The 22,666-nt window shown below is 63.7% G+C and overlaps 1 protein-coding gene across 8 annotated transcripts in view; it reads left to right on the forward strand.

The window, feature by feature from the left end:
• MCF2L (MCF.2 cell line derived transforming sequence like) overlaps window positions 1-22,666 on the forward strand; it is a 104,283-nt gene that overhangs the window by 30,617 nt on the left and 51,000 nt on the right. For 3 of the 8 annotated variants that reach the window (XM_081551509.1, XM_081551514.1, XM_081551517.1), the window contains exon 1: window positions 4,465-4,608. The exons of 2 other annotated variants lie outside the window; for them this stretch is intronic. In XM_081551509.1, coding sequence (XP_081407635.1) covers window positions 4,530-4,608 — 79 coding nt within the window. In that variant the 5' untranslated portion in view covers window positions 4,465-4,529. Of the gene's footprint in view, window positions 1-4,464; window positions 4,609-11,447; window positions 11,828-18,091; window positions 18,189-22,666 lie in introns of those variants that run through there. 3 more of the 8 variants (XM_081551513.1, XM_081551508.1, XM_081551516.1) reach the window with 3 other exon arrangements.

The following is a 22,666-nucleotide window of genomic DNA, read 5'->3' on the forward strand; positions in this document are numbered from 1 at the left end:
GGAGCTAAGTCTCTGTGGTCTCCGAGCCCCAGGCCCTGCGTCCTGTAGCCTCCAAGCTGTCTGGGGCACGTGGGAGACGAACTGACCACTTTACGCCCGAATGGGCAGAGCCTCTCTGACTTGGCGGCCAGTCGGGCCCAAGGAGGCATGCAGGCCTGATGCCCCGGAGGACCCACCAAAGGTGCCCGTGGGGAGGCAGCCAGGCTGGACCCCAGTCTGGTGACCCCCTTAGAATAAATGCAGAACCCGAGGAGGCTGGCGCTCCGGGTCCCTGCGAGCAGGAGGGGAGGGGCTGGGGGTGCCCCAGGTCCTGTCCTGCGTGGGGGGCCTGCAGCCCCGCAGAGCAGGGCTGAGTCAGGGTGTAGCCCTTCCTGGGGAGGGTCCCCACCTGCCCACTCTGGCTTGGATCAGAGACTCTTGTGAAACTGCCCTTAAAAAGACCCTGTAAGTTGCAGAGGGGAAGATTACCAGCGGGGAAGCACCCTGAGTTTTGCGTTCCCTGTTAGAACCCACACCTGCCGCCCTCAGGTATGCAGTGACCCGGCCCCAAAAGGCAAAGCTGGAGACGCAGGCCCCCGGCCCGTGGAGGTGATGGCTGACCTGGGCCTCCTGAGATAAGGAGCGGTCTGCAGTCTCCCCGAACCGGGCCGGGATCCTGCAGGCGTGAGGACCGGGGCCAATGCCTTCCGTCCCTGCAGAGGGGTCCCCCTGAGGACATTCTGCTCTGAGTCCAGCACTTGCCTGTTAGTGTTTGTCGTTAGATCAGCCTCAGTCCTGTCTCCACGGCTCAGTCCTGATCGGAAACGTCCACCTCCACCCCCCGCACCTGCCCCCCACTCTCGAGGTGGAGGCGGTGCCTTTCACCCCCACTCCTCTGGTGTCTCCCTGGGGCAGGGCTCCGGCAGGGACGGGACACACACACGTGCTCCTGTGGGTGACCTGCCAGGCTGTCTCTTGGAGACCAGTGTGACCCCACTTGAAGCCAGTTGGACGGTGGCTGCCTCCCCTGGAACCTCTGCACCACACCTCGGCCGGGGGACCCCTACCCCTTTTGTGTGGAAGCCCGTTTGGCCTCTCTCATAAGCACACCTTGCCAGAGGCACAAGACGGAACTGGCTTCTGCATCCTGTGAGTTTGGGTGACAATGTGACACGCGTGTGTCGGGCGCCACAGCGAGCGAGTTACCGTTTCCCTTCTGGGGGAGGACCTTGACCACCTGCCTCGTGACAAGGCTGAGCCTCACGGTGCAGTGTCGGTGAGGGCTGTGCCCGCGCTGTGCGCTGGGGCCCGGCACTGCCCCCGCTGGGACCGTGACCGCAGGCTTCTGTCCTTGGAGCACCATCTCCGCCCGACACCTCCTGCCCGCCCCCAGCCCTTGGGAGCTGTCATCCTACCCTGTTCTCTGAGTTTGGTTTTTTAGATTCCACAAATGAGGCCATGCAGTCTCTGACGTGTCTCCCTCAGCATCATCCCTCGGGGTCCCTGCACGTTACTAGTCTACATTCTGTTCTTTGTTATGGCTGAGTACTATTCCACTGTGTCTATGCACCACACCTCATCTGTCCATTCATCCATCGACAGACACTTAGATTCCTCCCGTACCTTGGCTATTGTAAATAGTGCTGCAGTTACTATAGGGTACTTTTAGCTTTATGAATTAATGTTCTTGATTTTTTTTTTTTGGAGAACGCCCAGAAATGGAATTCCTGGATCACATGGCAGTCCTTAGTTTTCTGAGGCATTCTCGTACTGTTTCCACAGTGGCTGCACCGATTTACATTCCCACCAACAGTGCACAGGGGCTCCTTTTTTCCGCCTCCGCACAGCACTTGTCCTCCCGTCTTTCTGATGAGGTTGTTCTGGCAGCTGTGAGGTGGTACCTCCCCGGGTCTGGTCTGGTCTCTGACATCCACAGCGTGGAGCACCACCCAGCGGTCCTCACACTGTGTCCTGGCCGCCCCGCAGCCGGTCTCTCTCCCAGCAGGCCGGGTGACCCCTGCCTTTTGTCTTCTGAATGTTCTGTCTGCATCTTTGGACCTGAGATAGAGGAAAAGCAGCTGCCAGGGGCTTATCCCAGGGGCCCCTGAGGGGCAGGGACCCCCCCACCCCCCACGGCCTGCTCATCAGGACCCAGGGGGGAGATGCCCGGGAGAGGCGGGTGTGTCCTGAGATCCCCGGGATGCCCTCCTCAGACGGACGCCGGCTTCGTGCCCTGGCTCACAGGTGCGGTCACAGGTGAAGCTGTCTGTCCAAGGCTGCAGGTGCCTTCATAGCGTCCGCTTTTTCCCTGCTTCCCCGGCCCCGGCCCCACGCAGGATCCTCTGGTGCAGGACCCAGCTGCACCCTGGTCCCGCTTCCTCCCAGCAGGCGTGTCTCCGCCTCCCCTAGAGCCCCCACCGCCTCCCCCAGAGCCCCCACCTCAGACCTGACCTGCACCCTTCAGCTCTCCTATTTCTCGCCTCCCTTTCAGGCTGACTTTCCGGAACGGTTGCTAAGAGGGTGTGTTTGGTAGCCAGGGATCATCTTGCATTCTGCCTGGCCACCTGGGCGCCACGCCGCCTCTGCTCTCTGGGAGGCCCAGACGAGCCCGCACCCTTGGGACACTCAGGCGAAGCTTCTCTCTGCGGGGTGGTGTCTGGGCCGTTACCTAACTGTCCTTTATTGAACTGAAGAGACTTAGGGGGTGACATTCCAGCTGATCCATGACAGTGCTTCCCTGAAGCCAACCCTGCTTTTTAGATTTGTGTTTATACACATCTGAGTTTGCATCCTGCCTCCGACACCTCTGTGTGTCCTTGGGCAAGCTACTGGATGTCTCTGTGCCTTATTCTATAAAACAGGGTAGAAACAGTGCCAGCCTCCTAGATCCTTGTGAAGATTAAATCAGTTCACACCAGGAAAGAGCCACTTAGGAGGGTCCCTGGAACACAGTAGAAGTGCTCTACAGCGTCTGATGGGATTGTTAGGACTGCTACACTTCAGTCAATAGGAAATGACTTTCGTAGCAAGATACTGCCAAGTGTGCTATAATATAAAGAGAGAGTAAAAGTTTGATACAGACTCAGTGAGAGAAAGGAGGGAGGGAGGGACGGTCAGGGGATCGTGGAGGCCGTAAGTCTGAGGCGTCCAGCGCAGCCACAGGGTGGCAAGCCGGGAAGGGCTGAGTCTGGCCCTTCTGGAGGCAGAATTCCCTCTGCCTCGAGGACATCAGTCTTTTCCTCTTCGACTGATTGAACGAGGCCCACCTGCAACAGAGAGGGTGACCTGCTGGTCTACGTGTTCACCTCGGCTACAAAACACCCTCAAAAGGACATCCAGACCAAACATCCGGGCACGGAGGCCAGCAGACTCAACCCTGAAGCCGCGCTGGAGTTAGCTGCTTGGTCCCTGAAAGGCCCCAGAGCAAGGTGCTCCAGGGCACAAGAGGAAGGAAGCTGAGAGCCCGCGAGTGGGAACCTTGGATGAAGGGGACAGTGCTCGGCCGGAGAAGCACAGAGGGGGACAGTGCAGCTGGACATCGGGGGTTAACAAGCCCTTGGGGGCTTGCCACCTTCCTCTCCAAACCACCCCCCAACTGGGATGTGGGCACACCCTGTGTTGACATGAGCTGCCCGCTTGAATTTCCCAACACACTTAAGGAACCAGGCACCTGCTCCTCAAAGACTCCCTCTGTAAGGTCAGCCCCCTGCTGCGGAGACACTGGTCAGGGTCCAGGGCGCACACAGGGTCCGTGCACCTCCCTGGGAAGTGGCGCTGGGCCCGGGCACACGCATGACTGGCTTCTGCAGGGCGCCGGGGTGTAGAATGCACTGGCTGGCTTCGTGCCAAGCATGGCGAGATCGCGGGGCCGGAGCCTGGGCGCGCGCTTCCCTCCTGCGCCTCTCGGCCTTGGGCAGGCGGCGGCAGCCGGTCCACCGGACCGCCGCTAACCCACCGACCCGCTCGCGGGGGCGGCGCGGGCGGCATGCGGCGGCGCGGGGAAGGCGCGCCCGGCTGCTGCGGCCTCTGCACCTGCCCGGGGGCGGCCGGAGGTAACGGGCGGGCAGGCTCCGGACTCGCGCCCCGGCGGCTCTCTGCTCCGCTCCGGGGAGGGCGCAGAGACCCTGAGCTGGAGGGGTGGGCCGGGCTGCGGGCTGAGGTCCCGCGGGGTGCACCGGTCCGCGGGGCTCCCAGGCGGCCGCGGGGTGCACTGGTCGGGTGCCCAGGTCGGCGCGAGGGAGCGCGCGCGGGACTGTCGAGGGGTCTGCGGGTGCGCGCGGGGGCCCGGTGACGGCACCCGGGGTGCACTCGCGGAACGCCTTGCTCGCCGCGCGGGAGTGCGCTCGCTGGGTGCCCAGGTGGCTGCGGAGAGACGGGGCGCGCACCGCTTCCGCTTCCGCCGGGCAGCCCCCGCACGCGCCCCCTCGGCGGGCTCCGGACCAATCCCGGGCAGGCGGCGCGGCGGGCCCCCTCCCCAGCGTCTCCCCTCCCCCGAAGCACCTCTGGTGCAGAGGAAGCCGGGGCTGCAGGACCGTTCTGCGCTGCGGAGAATGAGGTTCTGGCTGAGACATGAAGAGATGGCTCTGGAGGAAATGGTGCAGAGATTGAACGCGGTTTCCAAGCGCACTGGTAGGAGGAGCCGCCGGCCCCAAGCCCGTTCTCGAGCTTGACATCATGTGCTGAGTCTCGGGAGACGCGCCTGGTTTCTGTGTGGCAGGCTGCGTTCCTTTTTCCAAGCAGAGGTAACAGGACAGCGGAATGATGGCTCTGGCCTGGCAGCTGACGGGCTCCTTGGCCAGTCAGCCCGATTTTATTCCACCTAGGAAGGTGGCCAGGATGGCAGATTGGTGATGGGCTTTCTGGGCGACCCCAGGTTTGTACGTGGAGCCGTGATCTGAAATCTGCTCATTCAGCCTGCGTTGGACTGCGCGTGCTGCAGTCGCGGTGGAGATGGAAAAGGTGTTTGTGGCTCGAAAAGAGTGTGAGCCCCGCGGCTTTCCAAGCGGGTGTGGGCCTAGGGGGGCGTCAAAGCTCGTTTTGAGGAGGGAAGGTCCGATCCATCAGGGAGTTTTTTCTCCACCAAATAGGGTGTGAGCCTGAGACAGATGCTGGAACGTGGCGGATGTGCAGAGGGAGGTGGCTGATCGGATGCTGTTTTCTGCACCAAGTAAAGAACGACTCACAGTTAGCTTTGAGGCCAAGTTCCACTGCGTTTGCTTGGATTCAGGAGGGCCGTGCACTGGCCAGGCTGGGTGCTGCCTTCGGTCGGTCACTTCTGAGCTTTCCTGCGCGTGTGCAGGGCCCTGTCATCGGGGCAAGTTCTTGAAACGAAGAGGAGATGGTTGTACACCATTAAAAGTGAGCTGCCAGGTTTTTCCTGCTGTTGCTGTGTTGCGTCACAGACTATTGCCTCATCATCTAAGTCACACTTTCCTGAGAGGTTAGGTTCGATCAGTCACTTGGTTTAGGTGTGGTAACCCCCAGCACACACGCCTCTCCTACCCCTCTGTCATAAGCGTGAGGCCCAACGGGTGTGAGAGCAGGGCAGTGGCATGGTCAGTGTGAACACACTGGATGTGGTGGCCTGAGACCCTGGGGGTTGTCCGTGTTTAATGTGATTTTGGTGTTAAAAGTACTGGATTTGTGATAAATGGGTCAAAAGCACATCAAGCCCCTCTGCCATCTGCCCCTTGCTCTCAGGAGGGTGGCCTGCTGGTCTGACGCGCGAGTCCTGTTGTGCGTGGTGCAGCGGCCGAGGTGAGGGGTGCGGACAGGGCGCAGGACCGGGTACCTGCTCGCCCTGGAGGGAAGCATCCTCACGCCCCGCGCTGGGCTGGAGTCAGTATTACAGAGCAGCGGGAACTGGTCCAAGGGGTGATGTCATCCCTGGGTCTCGGGGCTGGAGGCTTCCTGGTGAGCCAGGGAGACGCGTGTGCTCTCTGACGGTGAGAAGCCTGCCTTCCAGGAGTGGGGTGGCGCCGGGCACCCCCCAAACTGTGCGGACTGCCTCCTGGCTCTGCTTGTGTGTCCTCGGACACACCGGTGCTCCTACAGCTCCCCTCACACCAAGACTCTGAAACCCAGGTAAACGCCGGTCTGGTGAGCACCCGTCTGCTTGGTTGGGGGAAGGTCTGCCTCCTCCCTTGGCACAAACCCACTTTCCACTCCCGCGGCGGGGGAGGTGACACCGGCCGGGGCTGAGACTGGACGCCTGGCGGTGTTGACAGGGCCGCCCGCCGAGCAGGGTGGGTCACACGTGCCGCCCTGGGGCCGCCGCGAGCCCCCCAGGAGCTCAGGTCTGCGTCTCCAACACTGCCGCAGAGGAAGCCCCCCTGTGTAGCAGAAGGGCTCTGACTAGAGGTCACGAAGGTCACCTGGACGCTGCTTCAGGGCAGGGGTGGGGGCGCCGGGGCCTCCCAGGGCTTCACGGAGCTGGACAGCGTGGCCCACCCTAGGCTGATGGGGCTTGCTCTCTATCGCCACGGGGCCCCTCTGCTCGCTGATTTCAGCCCTGGGTTTATTGTTGCTCCCCCTCCTGCAGGACGTCATCCGGGTTAGTCCACCTGAGCGGGGGATGAAGCTGGCTGCCTGTGTGGTCTGTGAGGCTGCTGACCTTGGGAATTTAAGTTCTCTGAGCTCGCTCTCTCTCAGTCTTGAACCACAAGCCCTTCCCATGGCCAAGGCTCCCCTTCTGTAGTAGGGCTGCTTTTCCAGCGTTTCCATTGTTTTGGTTTTCTCCCTAGATTAGCAGTAAGTGGTGACAGAGTGAGAAACGTTTGAGAGAGAAATGCTAATGGATGGAGCCCATTAAGCCTCTCCCTGACACAGAGGAGTGGTTCAGACCAGAGCGCCTGAACCTTCTGGAGGGAGTCATCACGGATCCTGGGCCGTCCCCGGACCCTCTGATCCAGGAAGGCAGGGGCCTGAGCTCTGCGGGTCTCAGGTGATGCTGATGGTGCCGGTCCAGGACCCTGACCTGGAGAACCACTTGGCAGAAGGATCCCTAAATCTGGTGCCCCCCTCCCCTGGTTGACCGTGAGCAGTCAGCACTAGCCCCTGACATGCGTGGATGCATGCTTCATGCATCGAACTTGCATTGGTCGTCTATTTACATGTGGTAATATACATGCTTCAGTGTCTAGATGGATGGATGACGGTGGATGGATGAAAAGACAGTCGCTCAGTCATTTCTGACTCTTGCAGCCCCATGGAATATAGGCTCCTCTGTCCATGGATTTCTCAGGCAGGAATCCTGGAGTGGGTTGCCATTTCCTTCTCCAGGTAAAAATACAAGCTCTGTCATATTTAAAGTGTTCATGCCCCCAGTGAGAACTCGCAGCTCCTGGCTCTTTGCATGTTGAAGGGACATCACTGGGCGTGAGTGACGAGGCCGCCTCACCCCTCTGGCCCGAGTGCAGCAGAGACGCTTGCCCTCTAGTCTGGCACCGTCCGTCTTCCCATCACTTACACCAACTTTACCAAGAAACTAATTCCAGCTGCCATCCCAGCTGCTCAGCTGGCCTGTTGGGCCAGGATGCCATCCTGGGACCTTTGTCCAGCAGCATCTGAGTCCGTGGTATTTACGCGTCCGCCGCGTTCCTTTTAAGGACCCGGGTGTCCCATGGCTGTGTCCTCCGGAAGCTGTATTCAAGCTTTCAGTTGCAGGCTGCTCAGCGGCCGAGCTGGTGTTTGATGTTCCCATCCTGCCTGAATCCCACGGTCTTCCCATCCTGTCACCAAGACCGCAGTTGCCTAAGCTTGTGAAAAGCTCAGCTGAAGCTAAGTCGTCCAGGTGATTGGTTTAAAGGCAGGAGGGGAGGTGAGAGGGTGGGCATCCCCCCCAACAGGAGGGGGGCCTCAGTCTCCCCATCTGTGAAGTGGGTCACGAGAGCTCCTGCCTCCAGGGTTGACGTCACAGAAGCTCATGCGGATGGGCGCCCGGCTCACGGTCCCTGCCGCCATTACACGCTATTAACTGCGTCGTTCGAGTAACCTCCCAGGGATGCGAGGCGGGGGTTCTCCCAGCGAGTGAGACGTGTCGGGGGGCGCTCAGGGAGCCGGGACCACACCCGTGGCCGGCAGAGGGGCTGGTGCGTGGAGGGCAGCCAGCAGCACGTCCCGGCCTCGTGCCCGGGGAGGGAGCCTGCGGCCTGGAGCCTTTGCCCGGCCCAGACCCACAGGCGCACACGTGTGCGAGGAAGTGAGTAGGAGACTCCAGGGAAGTGTAAAGCTGGAAAAAGAGCCGCTCGCTGTTTCTCTGCTTCAGAGAGTAAGTGCCTTCTGTGTCTCTAAATGGAGTCTAAGCAGACGTCCTGGGCTTCTGCTTTATTCCGTCATTAACTGTGTGACAGAAGCAAGTCCAGTCCCCAAAGCAGGGCCAGTTCCTCATCCTTGTCCTCGTCCTGCGTGGCCGTAGCACTCTTTCACCGAACGAGAGAACTGGAACCAACATGTCACCGAATGATGACTTCCGGGGATGGACGCTAGGTGTGGTGAACTGGTGCCCTCTGTACGACTCACTTTTGTGAGAAGGCTTTGTCTTTAAAAACAGAATTTTTTAGCCTCTTGATTCCTGAATCCTTAAGAAGGGGAACATGTTTGATATTGTGAAAGTCACTCAGTCGTGTCTGACTCTTTGCGACCCTGTGGCCTACACAGTCCATGGAATTCTCCAGGCCAGAACCCTGGAGTGGGTAGCCTATCTCTTCTCCAGGGGATCTTCCCGACCCAGGGATTGAACCCAGGTCTCCCGCATTGCAGGCAGATTCTTTACCAGCTGAGCCACCAGGGAAGCCCTGATATTTAAGTGATCACGAAACACGACAGGCTGCTGAACGCGCAGAGATGGTGCGGCTCCGTGGTTCACCGCCATCAGTTCTGAGAGGACTAGAGTTCTCTCTGTCTTCTTGTCTGAAACCCTCCCTTACTACTGGCAGGATCACGTGTTCCTGCGGACTCTTTCATTCAGTCATTTCTGGACGCTGAGGGAGTGGAACCAGGCCGGGTCAGCACCTCGTGGAGTGGACGGTGAGGTTCTGTCTGGACCCGGGAGCTTCACCGGGCCCAGTCCTCGGACCTGACCTTCACTCACCGTGATTGGTGTCAGACCGAGCGGTTCACGGGCGGCATGCGTTCCCCCAGGGAAACAAAGGAAAACCTTTACGTAAAATCTGGCCACGTCCCAACCTGTGTCTTGGAAAGATTTCTTCAAACCTAGCTTGGGCAGGACCTGAGTTGCCTTGTCCCCGTTGTCAGTGTCTTAAGACCCAGACAGCGCTGGTGGTAACGGAGATGCCAGAGACTCGGGTTCCATCCCCGGGTCAGGAAGCCGCCCCGGAGAAGGGAATGGCAGCCTGCTCCGGTGTTCTTGCCTGGAGAAGCCCGTGGACAGAGGAGCCTGGGGCTACAGTCCGTGGGTCACATAGTCGGACACGACTGAGCACGCACACACACACACAATCACATGACCCGGGCATCACCTCCAGATGTCGTCACGGTTGGTCTGTCAGTTGTGCCGTATCCTTTATTTAAAGAAAGCAAGCATATCATTTAAAAAGCTTGTTAAGAGTAACCAGTTCCAGACCCTACAGGCCTGTTTCTCCATGGACGGCTTTATTCCAGGTTACAGAAGCCTCCGAGTGTGGGAGCCATAGCAAGGTTACCCCCATCCCCCAGCTCCCAGAGCTTCCTTTGTCAGAAGGAGGACGTGTCCCCGGAAGTGACAGGCAGCGTCACCCCTCGACGCCCCTACTAAATGCGGAGCAATTTAGGAGGGGCTGGCTGCCCGGAGGCCTTGGGAACCATCGCCCGGGGGGGCCCAGGCTGTGGCCGAGAGTGGAGCCGGTGACGAGCTGAGGTGGGGGGGAGAGGAGGGCTGTCAGGGTGGCCCCTGCAGACCTCCGTGCCCACCAGGCGGACAGGAGAGCGGGCCTCCCGCCCTGTGTGGCTGGGCACCCGCTCCAGGGAAGGCCCAGGAAGGGACGAAGCGGGAAGAGGGTGGTTGCCCGTGCCCTGCAGGGCTGGCGGCCGGGGCCCCTCAGGTTGCCCCGTGTTCTGGCCTCCCGGGAAGCCGCCGGCCCCGCAGGGGAGCCTGCTGTGTGCACATGTCCCGAGAAGACGAGGGGCAGGTGGTCTACGCTGTGCCCAGCGCTGTCCGCAGGCTCGGATGGCACTGCTCCCAGCCCGCTTGCACCCTGGAAGGACCGACTCTTCAGTCCCCCAGCATCTCACTTGGCATCAGACCGACACCAAATGACCCTCCACTCCCCTGGCATGAGTAACTTGACTGTTTTACTGCCAAAAGCCTTAAATTGCTGCCACTCATTGATAGGAATTTCCTGGTAATTTGAGGCCACGTTGTACGACGTACACCCCTGGGTCCAGCAGCGCGAGTGCGGTTCCCAAGCGGCCTTCAGCGTCCCTGGCTGCTCACATGGGAGGGTGGCCGGTGTCCTGCGCGAAGCCCTGGCTCCCGGGTGTCTGTGATTTTTCACGGGGTCTTGGGGAAGAAGCGCCCACCGACTGCCAGGAACATCCTGCAGAATCTCAGATGCTCTGGAAATCGAGGCTGTGAACGTCCAGGACAGAAACCCGCCCGTTGTGACCGAGGTCCCACGCAGAGCTGACTTTGGGGAAGAGTTTAGTTAGCAACACCTTTAAAACATAATCGGGTATTTAGGAGAGAGCGGGTTAACCCCTGCGGCGCGGCAGGAGGCCTGTGTCTGGTCATGAACTGTGAGGGTGCGCGTTCTAACTCACCGGCCTGACCCCCGGGGTTCAGGGTTCTTTGGGGCAACGGCACGCACACGGGGAGGGTCATGGCTCAGGGTCGTGCTTACCGTAGGTCCCAGAGCCCGTGGGGGCTGCTCCTGTGGGCCACGGGGACCCTTTCCGCACGGCTGCCCCGAGGCCCCGCACCCTGGTCTCGGGGTGGCCTGCGACCCGGACTTGCCACATCAAACGCACCATCTGTTTCCTCGGATCGTGAGCCGGGCCGGCCTCTCCGGGAAGCCAGTGAGAAGATGCAAGCGTGGATGGCGTCTGCTCCAACGCGGGGTCGGTCGTGTTGGGAACGCCCATGTGAGGAGGTGAACCAAGGCCCCAGAAAGGAAGGCCCAGCTGCTCCCGGGGTGCCTGGTGCAGCACGGGCCCTGGGACAGTTCGGGGCTGCCCCAAGGCCTCGTCGAGGGGCAGGCTCACAGCCTCTCTGTGGAAAGTGTCGCCGGCCAAACAAAGCCGCAATCGGTTTCCTCTCTGCGAGCTGCAGTGCCGGACGGCGGAACTGCCGGTTTATTTCCAGAGCCCAGCCGCGTCCCCTGAGGCCCTCCTGCTCCTGCTGTTTGGACGTGAGGCTTCCTGAGTTTGGAAGGGTTTTGGCTCCATGGCCCCCGAGGCTGGGAGCTCCGTGCACAAGCCCACCCCTGAGGAAGGAGGAAGGAAACGCCCAGGACTTGCAAGTAGACAGCCTCGCCCAAAGGAGCCCCTGTCTGACCAGCAGGCGTGTCCTCCACGCTCCTCCTCTGCCCGTCGGTGCCCGGCGTTCTGGGGGCTGCGGCCTGGACGTGCGCATTGCCCCGAGGTCTCCCGGGGCCGTGTGACCGGCTCAGCGTGTCCCGGGGTCAGCCCGGCTCTCGGGTGTCCTCCGCAGAGCCCTGCAGGGCGGCCCTCGGGGGAGCTGGGGCTGAAGACTGGGAGCCACTGCCGCCTCCTCGTTGGGGAGACTTCAGGACCATGGCTGAGAGGGGAGCGTCCCGCAGAGCCCGGGGGACCCCCCGGCGCTGGGTCCACCTGCCGCCCCTGCTGCAGCGCTGGAGGCGTCGCCGGGTGGCTTCGAGGCGCCCACAGCCCGGTGAGGCGGGACGCGGTGGCCCGGTCCACGGGCACGGTGGGGGGGGCCCTCGGTGGGCAGCGACTGTCTGCGTGTTTCTTTGACCGAAACTCGTGTGCCACTCTAGCCTGTTACGAAAGGTAGGCTAGGGACGCCAGGTCGGTGCCCTGACCGAGGCTGGAGCGTTGGTCTCCTGGTTGACTCTGCTCTGGGCCCAGGACCCCGGACTCCAGCCGGGAGCACACTGGGGAACACGCAGGAAGAAGGCGCGGTGGATGCGCAGGGGCGGGGCCCCCCTGGCTGACCTCTCTGTCCTGCCCCTTGGCCTGGAGCCCCCGTGTCCTCCAGGGACCGGGAGCCAGAGGGTGGTGCTGACCGTGGGGGTGCTCGGGGGAGTCTGTGCACAGACGCCCGCGTGGCTGCCGCGTGGAGGGCGTCAGTGGGGGTCAGAGCCGCCCCTCCTCTCCCGCTCCGCGAGGGTCGTCCTCACCTGGCACGGGTGGGGAGCGTCTGGGGAGGACGCCGGGAGCCCCGGGGGGTGCTGACCGCGGTGGGCTCAGCCCCTCGCTGACGGCTCGTGGCCGTGGTTCTGCGCTTGGCTCCATCTGTGCCCACGACTCAGGGCCTTTCGCCAGGAGTCTGCTGACTCCTGCGCTGACTCGGGGCTGGGAGTCGTCACCAGGGCCCTGTGTGCCCCGCCGGGCCCCAGGGCCATGTGTGTGGGCCGAGCCTCCCCCATCCTCCTCCCAAGTCTGCTGTGCGCCGGGCACTCCACACGGTGGGGGGGTGGTCCCCGAGTCGCCTGACCGGACAGGCCCTGGCCTTGGGGATCTGCACCCCGGCTGCTGGAGGGTGCCCAGGACCCCCCAATCCTGGAAGGACTGAACTGTCCTGATGCTTGGAGGCCTTGTGGGGGGAGGGGAGGCTGGGGGCTGAGTCTGCCCCGCCCCTGCCCAGGCGTGGGGCAGGACAGGCGGACCTAGTGCTCCAGGGGCCCCTCGACGAGTGAGGCCCTGGGGCACCCCTCTCAGAAGTAGGGGCCCCAGGGTCCCGTCTGTGTGGAGCAGGGGTGGCTGTGAGCTGCAGAGATCTGCCCGGGGGTGGGAGAAGGGGCAGGGATGCGGCCAGAGCAGCTGCTCGGTTCCTGGTTAATGGGAGATGCCTCTGCTCTGTGCTCTGCCCATGGGTCCTCAGATCAGGGTGGATGACGGGCAGTTAAGGGCTCTGACACGCGGCCCCTGGCGGTGTGGTTCCATGCAGCCTCACCTCCTCGCACTGTTCACCCCTCCCTCACTGCCAACCTCTCCCCCACTTTCCACACCCTACCCCACTGTCCACTCCTCCCTCACTGCCCACCCCACTGCCCACCCCTCCCCCCACTGCCCCCCACTGTCCTCTCCTCCCTCACTGCCCACCCCTCCCCCCACTGCCCACCCCTCCCCCCACTGCCCCCCTCCCCACTGCCCACCCCTCCCTCACTGCCCATCCCTCCCCACACTGTCCATCCCTCCCCACACTGTCCACCCCTCCCCCAACTGTCCACCCCTCCCACTGCCCACCCCTCCCCCCACTGCCCCCCCACTGTCCGCTCCTCCCCCCACTGCCCACCCCTCCCCGCACTGTCCACCCCTCCCCACTGCCCACCCCTCCCTCACTGCCCACCCCTCCCCACACTGTCCACCCCTCCCCCCACTGCCCCCCCACTGTCCACTCCTCCCTCACTGCCCACCTCTCCCCACACTGCCCCCCTCCCCACTGCCCACCCCTCCCTCACTGCCCATCCCTCCCCACACTGTCCATCCCTCCCCACACTGTCCACCCCTCCCCCAACTGTCCACCCCTCCCACTGCCCACCCCTCCCCCCACTGCCCCCCACTGTCCACTCCTCCCCGCACTGTCCACCCCTCCCCACTGCCCACCCCTCCCTCACTGCCCACCCCTCCCTCACTGTCCATCCCTCCCCCCACTGTCCACCCCTCCCCCCACTTTCCACACCCTACCCCACTGCCCACCCCTCCCCCCACTGCCCCCTCCCCACTGCCCACCCCTCCCCACACTGTCCACCCCTCCCCCAACTGTCCACCCCTCCCCCAACTGTCCACCCCTCCCACTGCCCACCCCTCCCCCCAACTGCCCACCCCTCCCCCAACTGCCCACCCCTCCCCCCACTTTCCACACCCTACCCCACTGCCCACCCCTCCTCTCACTGCCCACCCCTCCCCACACTGCCCACCCTCCCTCACTGCCCACCCCTCCCTCACTGCCCACCCTCCCTCACTGCCCACCCCTCCCCACACTGCCCACCCCTCCCTCACTGCCCACCCCTCCCTCACTGCCCACCCCTCCCCCAACTGCCCACCCCTCCCACTGCCCACCCCTCCCCCCAACTGTCCACCCCTCCCCCAACTGCCCACCCCTCCCCCCACTTTCCACACCCTACCCCACTGTCCACCCCTCCCATCACTGCCCACCCCTCCCTCACTGCCCACCCCTCCCTCATTGTCCACCCCTCCCCCCAACTGTCCACCCCTCCCCTAACTGCCCACCTCTCCCCCCACTTTCCACACCCTACCCCACTGTCCACCCCTCCCCTCACTGCCCACCCCTCCCTCACTGCCCACCCCTCCCCACACTGCCCACCCCTCCCTCACTGCCCACCCCTCCCCCAACTGCCCACCCCTCCCCCCACTTTCCACACCTTACCCCACTGCCCACCCCTCCCACTGCCCACCCCTCCCCCCAACTGTCCACCCCTCCCCACTGCCCACCCCTCCCACTGCCCACCCCTCCCCCCAACTGTCCACCCCTCCCTCACTGCCCACCCCTCCCCCAACTGCCCACCCCTCCCCCCACTTTCCACACCCTACCCCACTGTCCACCCCTTCCTCACTGCCCACCCCTCCCTCACTGTCCACCCCCCCTCACTGTCCACCCTCTCCCTGCTCTGCTCAGCCTGGCATCTTGGGGGTAAGGGTCCTTGATCTACAGAGACAATGCTGAGCCCGGGTGCCCACCCCTTCCCTTTTTCTGCTCTGGCCACACTTGCCTTTTGCCTGTGAGTCTGCCCGGGCTCCTCCTCGCAGACCCGTCCACGCTCGTGCCTGGGTGGCCTGTCCTCTGCTTCTGGTGGAAAGAAGCCCCTTCAGGTTGGTGGATGGTCCAAGTCAGCTTCCTGCTGCAAGTGAGGGCTCAGGAGACAGTGGCTGCGAGGTGAGGTGTGCTTTGATCGCCAGAGTGGACAGGAGCAGCTCGCGAAGAGGAGGTCAGGGACAGACTGCTGTGTCTGCTCTGTCTGTCCAAGGAGCCACCACCTTTCAGAAACCACCTTTCAGCAGCAGGACACTGTTGAGCAGTGGGGAGGGGCGTCCACTCTCGCCTCGGACACTTGGGGCTGAGTCCCAACAAGCAGGGAAACCAGCTGTGTCCTGCAGATTTGAAAGATCTCCACAGGGATGTTCCAGGTTGTCAGGGACTGTTTTACACAGAACCAGACTGATTTTTTAAAAAGCAGTGAACACGTCTGGGGTTTCCCAGGTGGCGCAGTGGTAAAAAAACCTGCCTGCCAGTGCAGGAGATGCAAGAGACATGGGTTCCATCCCTGGGTCAGGAAGATACCCTGGAGAAGGGAGTGGCAACCCACTGCAGTGTTCTTGCCCGGAGAATCCCATGGACAGAGGAGCCTGGTGGGCTACAGTCCATGGGGTCACACAGAGTTGGACACAACTGGCCACACACACACACATGTGAGGCATGTGAGTGAGCTGAGTGAGCCCGGAATTTCCCTTATGAGCTTCCCAGCGGCTGTAGCAAAAAGGGGAAATGTTTGGACGCAAGGTCACATGCACAAAAAAATAAAAGGTTCTTCTGGAAGGAATTCTAGAGGAACTCAGTTGACCGTGGAGTGCGCTAGCGGTGCTGAAACCCTCAAGGGGGTGTCTTTGGGATGTTTCCTGTCTTTTGGGAAATCGATGCACCTAAAGTTGTTGAATACGACACTGACTGTGGGTAAGGCCCTTTCAGACGCAGCCGAGGTTTCAGCGTTTGCCTGGGCCCTCCACCTGTTCGGGAGAACCCTGTTACGTGGGCTCTGACCCGGGCCCAGACAGGCTCAGGGTCATCATGCTCCGGGTGCCAGGTCAAGGCCACGGGACCGCCGTGCCATGGGTCTGGGAGGCGGGGGCCGGAAGTGGGCAGTGAGGGTGGCCCGGAGCCCCGGGTTTCCTTCAGGCGGCCACAGGTGCGCACGTGTTTCGGGAATGCAGCCAGCACGCGGGTCTCGCCCACAGCAGGTTTGACGTTTGTGAACCTGACTTTCATCCAGAAGTGGATGAAAGTGCAGACACCACGGGGACGGTGGTCCTGTTGGGCTCTTGGAGAACAGGTTGGGAGCTGGTGGGAGCTCCAAAGACAGACAGGACATGTTCTTGTCTAAGTGCTTTTTCAGAGAACGTCCTCACCTGGAGGGGTCTCCCTACGGGCTGTACTCACACCTGTGGGTGAGGAGACACTTCACAGTCGAAGGAAATATGGTGATAATTAGTGTTTCTGTTATTTTGAATTTCAAGCAACTTGGTTGAAGTCCCTGCTCTCGCCTCTGCGCTAAACTCCCCGATTTCCCCAGACTCGAGGAGGACGTGGTGGGAGAGTCAGGGGTGTGGGTCTGTGTGGGGTCAGGTGTGTGGGTCTGTGTGTGGGTCTGTGTGTGGGTCAGGTGTGTGGGTCTGTGTATGGGGGAGTCAGGCGTGTGGGTCTGTGGGGGGTCAGGCGTGTGGTCTGTGTGTGGGGTCAGGCGTGTGGTCTGTGTGTGGGGTCAGGCGTGTGGGTCTGTGGGGGGTCAGGTGTGTGGGTCTGTGTTTGGGTCAGGTGTGTGGGTCTGTGTATGGGGGAGTCAGGCGTGTGGGTCTGTGGGATGTCAGGCGTGTGGGTCTGTGGGGGAATCAGGCGTGTGGTCTGTGTAGGGGGTCAGGCGTGTGGGTCTGTGGGGGGTCAGGTGGGGGGGTCAGGCGTGTGGGTCGGTGGGGGGGTCTGTGTGTCGGGGGGTCAGGTGTGTGGGTCTGTGTGTCGGGGGGTCAGGCGTGTGGGTCTGTGTGGGGGGGGTCAGGCGTGTGGGTCTGTGGGGGGGTCAGGCGTGTGGGTCTGTGGGGGGGTCAGGTGGGGGGGTCAGGTGTAGGGGGGTCAGGCGTGTGGGTCTGTGGGGGGTGGTCAGGCGTGTGGGTCAGGTGTGTGGGTCTGTGGGGGGGGTCAGGCGTGTGGGTCAGGTGTGTGGGTCTGTTGGGGGAGTCAGGTGTAGGGGGGTCAGGCGTGTGGGTCTGTGGGGGGGGTCAGGCGTGTGGGTCAGGTGTGTGGGTCTGTGGGGGGGTCAGGTGTAGGGGGGTCAGGTGTGTGGGTCTGTGGGGGGGGTCAGGCGTGTGGGTCAGGTGTGTGGGTCTGTTGGGGGGGTCAGGTGTAGGGGGGTCAGGCGTGTGGGTCTGTGGGGGGGGTCAGGCGTGTGGGTCAGGTGTGTGGGTCTGTGGGGGCGTCAGGTGTAGGGGGGTCAGGCGTGTGGGTCTGTGGGGGGGGTCAGGCGTGTGGGTCAGGTGTGTGGGTCTGTGGGGGGGTCAGGTGTAGGGGGGTCAGGCGTGTGGGTCTGTGGGGGGTCTCAGCCCCAAGTGCAGCCCCCCAGGCCCCATGTCCTGAGGGCTTGGCCTGGACTCCAGCGGGTAACCGAGCCTCGCTGGCTGCCTGCTGCTTGGGGTCTCGGGGTCCTGCCCTCCGGTCCCTGGACCGCGGGCAAGGAGCCATCCCCCTGGTCCCCATGGTGGGCAGGGCAGGGCCACGGAGACCGCCTTGTGCAGCGGAGCAGGCGTCCTCTGGGATCTGAGGGGTCTCCGGGGGGGGCAGCCCCTTCGTACCCACGCGGTTCTAGAGGTGCCGACCTTGGCTGACGTCTGGTGGGTGGAGGGGCCTTGGATGCACCTCGTCAGACAAGCACGCCCCGCTCCGCTTGCCCTGGATGTTGTCAGGCTGGCCAGGCCGGCGTCCTCTGATTGGCACAGCTGTGCTGACCTCAAGGCACTGGCTGAAGCGCAGAGGTGGCCCCGGCCTTGCCCCGCGGCCGGGGGTGCTGCCCAGCCCGGCCTGTGTGTGAGTCCGCGGGCGGGGTGAGGAGGCGCTGGCCGCTGGTGGGTCACCCCGTGGTTCCAGGGTGAAGTGAAAGTGAAAAGCCAGCTGGCCGTGTGCAGGCGGTCGAGAGCAAAGTCCAGCAGGAGGAGGCGGCCGGGAAGCAGGCGCAGTGGGCCCTCGGCCATGGGGGACAGTGCGGCCGCCCGGATCTCCGTGGAGGAGATGAAGAGCTACTACCTGTACTGTGAGTGGTGCTCCTGGCTGCTCTCCGTGGCCGAGGGTGAGTGCAGGCGGCGTGCTGGGCCGGTCCCGGCTCTGCAGAGTGGGCACGGTGCGTCCAGCTTCTCATGGTGACGAGGGAGGGCATCTGGGGGGCGTCTGGGGTTTCACGCATACACCGCACCCCCCAGCGTCTGGAACAGCTCGGGGACGGGGCTGTGGGTACGCGAGCCCTTCGCCCAGTTGTCCTCAGATGACCCTCCCTTTGGCCAGAAGCCCAAGCCTCGCCGGTCTGAGCCCCGCTGTGAGAGCAGCCGGACCCCCCTGGAGGGCGCCCAGTGGGGAAGGTCCACGTAAGATGCAGAGCATGGCAAAGCCGTCAGCCGCGCGGTGCCTTCGAGCCCGTGACAGCGGCGGCCTCAGCGTGGTTCAGTCTCGGAGCTGCCCTGCAGCCACTCTCCAGGGGCTGGCAGTCCCCCTGGGCCACGCACTGACTGGGCCCCTCTCCGGGAGGCTGTAAGGGTCATGGCTCCTCTGTGAGGGATGCTCGGGGGCCGCCGTGACCCGGGCCTGGTCCGCTGTGAAGACACAGGCTGCTGCTTCCGCGGCGTCACACGGGTGTGGCTCTGGCTCCCATGGGGTCCAGAGCTCTGTATGTGTGAAGCATGGCATCCCTGCCTCACGGGAACCTCGCCCATTTTACAGATGGGGAGGGCCAGGTGCCAGGCGTTGGAAGCGGCATCGCTTGTCCTGGGCAGTCGTCAGGACTGACAGCCGGGATCAGCTTCTCGGGTCGATGGGCCCCCTGGGCCCTGAGCTCGAGATGCCTGAGGCCCCAGCACTGAGTAGCCTTGTCCTGACGCTCAGGTCGTCTCCGAGTGACCCGACCTCAGTGGGTCACTCTTGCCGATGCCCCTCTGGACTCCAGCCCCCCGCCCTCGCCCCAGGGACGGCAGGGACTGCCCGCGCCGGGGGCCTGGGTCACACGCCTCTGCCTGGGTCTCACGCAGGTGTGATGCAGTCTCCACCCGCCCCTTCCAGCACTTCCTGGAGACACGTTGGTCCTGTTGGCGCCGAAGGGTAGACACTGCAGCCCCGGACGGGTGGGCACTGCCCAGGCCCCCCTGAACCCGCCGGGCACGAGGTTAATCTGGGCCATGCGGTTTCTGTTTTGATTCTCCTTCCTCTTTCGTTTAATGTCCAGCTTCCCCTCCTGGCCCCTCAGAACCGCTGTTCCCATGACAGTGGCATCGATGGAGCGGGTGCCCTTCTCATGTTTTGCTAAAAATACCCGACTGGTGGGTTAAAACTGACTCAGAGCAGCCACGGGGAAGTGAGACCCGACCTCCTGGAGCCACAGGCATTGCCTCCCGGGTCTCAGAGCTCGGCCTCGGCCCCGAAGAGCAGGCGGCCCAGAGCGGAGGCTGGGGCCACGTCCCCGCCAGCTGCTGGCGTCGCTCAGTGAGCGCGGGCGCGTCAGGGCCGGCCTGGCGGGGGAGCGACCGCTGTCAGGGGGACCTGCCTGGCCCCAGCCTGCCCGAGGGCCGTGGGCGGCAGGCGGAGGACAGGCTGAGAACAGTCTGTGCTGGATGGGCCGCAGGGAGTGAGGCAGTGGGACGCTTCCCCGGGAGGCGCTGCCGTGTTTGGTGCAGTTCCGAGGGGCGTGCGGGGCACCTGGCCACACGCGGCCACTTGCCATGGACGTGACTGCCTCCAGCTGGATGCGGGCTGCTTCTGTGCTTCACCTGCCTTGTTTGCAGGCGGACATGATGTGGGAGCAGAAAAGGTTAAGAACCTGCAGTTTTGTGGTTTAAAAACCTGCGCCCGAACGCACAGAAGGGCAGAAAGAGAAGCAGTGATGAGACCACCTGCTCACGCGTTTCTTTGCCTGGGGCCCCAGGAGGGAAGCGGGTCCGCGCCTATGGCCCAGCATGGGCGCCTCTGCTCAGGTCTCTGCAGCTCAGGGGCAGGCAGGGGCCCTCCACATCCTGCCCGGGGGCACCCAAGCTGGGGGGACAGAGCAGAGGGCCCCCCAGGGGCTGGTGGGGGCGTGCAGGACCGGTGGGTCAGGGGCGGCAGAAGGTGGGGGTCCCCCTCGGGCCTGGGGCAGAGCTGGGAAGCCCCCCGGCCCCAGATGCCCCCAACCTGGTGCCCAGGCAGCGTCCAACACTTCCCGCCCGTCTTCTCTCGAGTCTGGACCCCGTCTCCTCCCGCCGAGATGGCATGTCCAGGGCCTCGCCCCCTTCTCCCCCCGAGAAGAATCAGGCGTCCCTTCTGAGCCCAGAGCGGTTTGGCCCAAGCTGCTAAGTGATTTTTAGTTACAGCCGTAGTTACATCTTTAGCACAAAGGTAAGAGGTGTTCCCAGGGGGCTTCCCCAGCGGTCCAGTGGTTAAGAGTCTGTGCTTCCACTGCAGGGACCAGGGGTCAATCCCTGGTCGAGCAAGTAACATCCTGCCCGCTTCACACACAGCCAGAAAGTAGAATGAAAACAGCAGCTGTGGCTGCCCACCTGGACCGAGCCCTCCGCCTCCCACGGCGGGGCGCTTGGAGCTGTGGGATGCCCAAGGCCTGTGAAGTGACGGGAACAGCTTTAAGCAAGTGGAGTGCAGGCCGCCCTCCTGGGGTCTTCTTGCTGCAGGTCGTCTCCTCCATCCCCGCTCCCGGGACTGCCTCTCTCCCACGTGCGGGTCTGAGGGCCCCCGGGCACCCTCCCCTGGTGCCACCCCCTGGTTCTCTGGAGCGCCCTGCCCGGGGGCCCAGGGGTGCGTGTCCCCACAGCTCAGCACCTCCCGCCGCACCTCTGAGCCGCCGCCCCCTCGAAACTGCGCCAGCCCTGCAGGCACACCCAGCCCTGGCTCAGGGTCCCCACCCGCCTCCCGGTGCGGGCCGCCTTCCTGCGGGCCCGTGCCCCGGCTCCCGCTGTGCTTTAAGGGAACAAGCCAGCTCGGTGGTCGCCTTTAGCGTCCAGAATGCCCGAGGCCCCCGCAGCCCAGTCACCTCCGCACCCCCCAGATCCCACAGCAAAAGCCCCTTTGTGCCTCCAGGTGTGTGTGTGTGTGTTGGGGACCCTTTCCTCTGGGGTCGGGCAGCCCTCTGAGTCCCCACGCCTGCTGCCCACAGGCCGAGCCCCCAGGGGTCTGGGGCCCACGGGTGTCCTCGCTGGGCGGTGTTTGACGGACCCCGGGCCCAGCCGTACTTGCTGTGCCCTGCATCTGCCCCTGCACTGCCCGGAATCGCTGAGCGTGAGACGCCAGGGTGTTGGTCTTCGGGGAGGCGGCCCTCCCGGGGCTCTGCCCAGGTGGCAGCTTGTGTGGAACAAGCCGAGCGTTGTTCCCGAGCCACGAGGGTGGGAGCCAGATAAACACCATCTCGGCCCGCCCGCGAGGCCGTGATGCTATCTGCGCTCCTGTGTCTGTTTTTCCAATCTGGCGGGAGAGGCTTCCTGCTTAGCTCAGGGAGGTGGGTGGGGGCGCCCGGTCCTGCCCACAGCCCCAGGGGCAGCACGTCTGCCCTGCAGCCCATGGGAGGGTGAGCTGCCTCATGCCACCTCCCATCCAAGTAGCCAGGTGCCCCGGCTTCCCCCAGCAGCACCTCTGTCCGTCTTTCCGTCCCCACCACGTAAGGCTGTGGGGCGCCCCCTGTGTAACTCCACGCATGGTCGCTGTGCGATGCGAGAAACACAGGCCAGGGCAGAAGTGAGGGTCGAGCCGTTCCCGTGGCCTTATCTGGTCCCTCGGTGGGCGAGCCTGACCGTCCTGGCTGAGGTCGGGAAGGGAGGACGTCCCTGCAGAAGATGCCAGGATGCGGGATGCAGAGGGGTGGTAAACCGCGGATCCAAGCGGTCTTCAGAGGACGGGGCGGCATGGCGCCGGGGCTGGTGGGGTCCAGGCCCCGGGGGCACTGGGTGTGTGCTGGACAGGCGGGTGACTGCACACCAGAATCAGGCTGTAGTCAGAAGGAAGGGGCGCCAGAGAGCAGGGAGAAGCACCTGCCCTGGGGCCGTGGGGGCTCATCCTGGCTGGCTCTGAGCTAGGCTCGTCGCGGATGCCGTGCAGACGTGCTTTGCTCCGACTTCATGGGCCCCTGTCTCCGCTGCCCACGAGGCAGTCAGGCCTCCCTGCGCCCTCGCACTTGACCCCGCAGGCCGAGGTCAGACGTGCCGAGCCAGCACCCCCAGGCGCCTCCCCTCCAGCTGTGATCCCCGCAGCGCAGGAAGGAGGCAGGTGTCTGGGGTGTGTGTGCGCCTCTCCGTTGAGGGGTCTGGTCTGGCTGTTCTGGCTGCAGGGGAAGCAGGCAGGAGAGGCCTGGGGCGCGGAGAGGTGGCTGCTGGCCTGGTGGCTCCGGCCACAACAGCAACAAGCCCGCTCCCTTCCCCGAAAGGGCCCTGGGTCTTGGAGCGCAGCCCCGTGGCAGCCCTCTGCGACTCGGCCACGGACCACGGGCCCGTCATCTCAGGCTCCCCGTGGACTTGGGGCCGGGGGGCTAAGCCACCTTGGGTGGAAAGTGAGGAAGGGTCTGCCCTTCTGAGGGTCTGCAGC

Source organism: Giraffa tippelskirchi, chromosome 12 (assembly GCF_054371585.1).
Source record: "Giraffa tippelskirchi isolate mGirTip1 chromosome 12, T2T-mGirTip1v1.2.pri, whole genome shotgun sequence".
Lineage (NCBI taxonomy): Eukaryota > Metazoa > Chordata > Mammalia > Artiodactyla > Giraffidae > Giraffa > Giraffa tippelskirchi.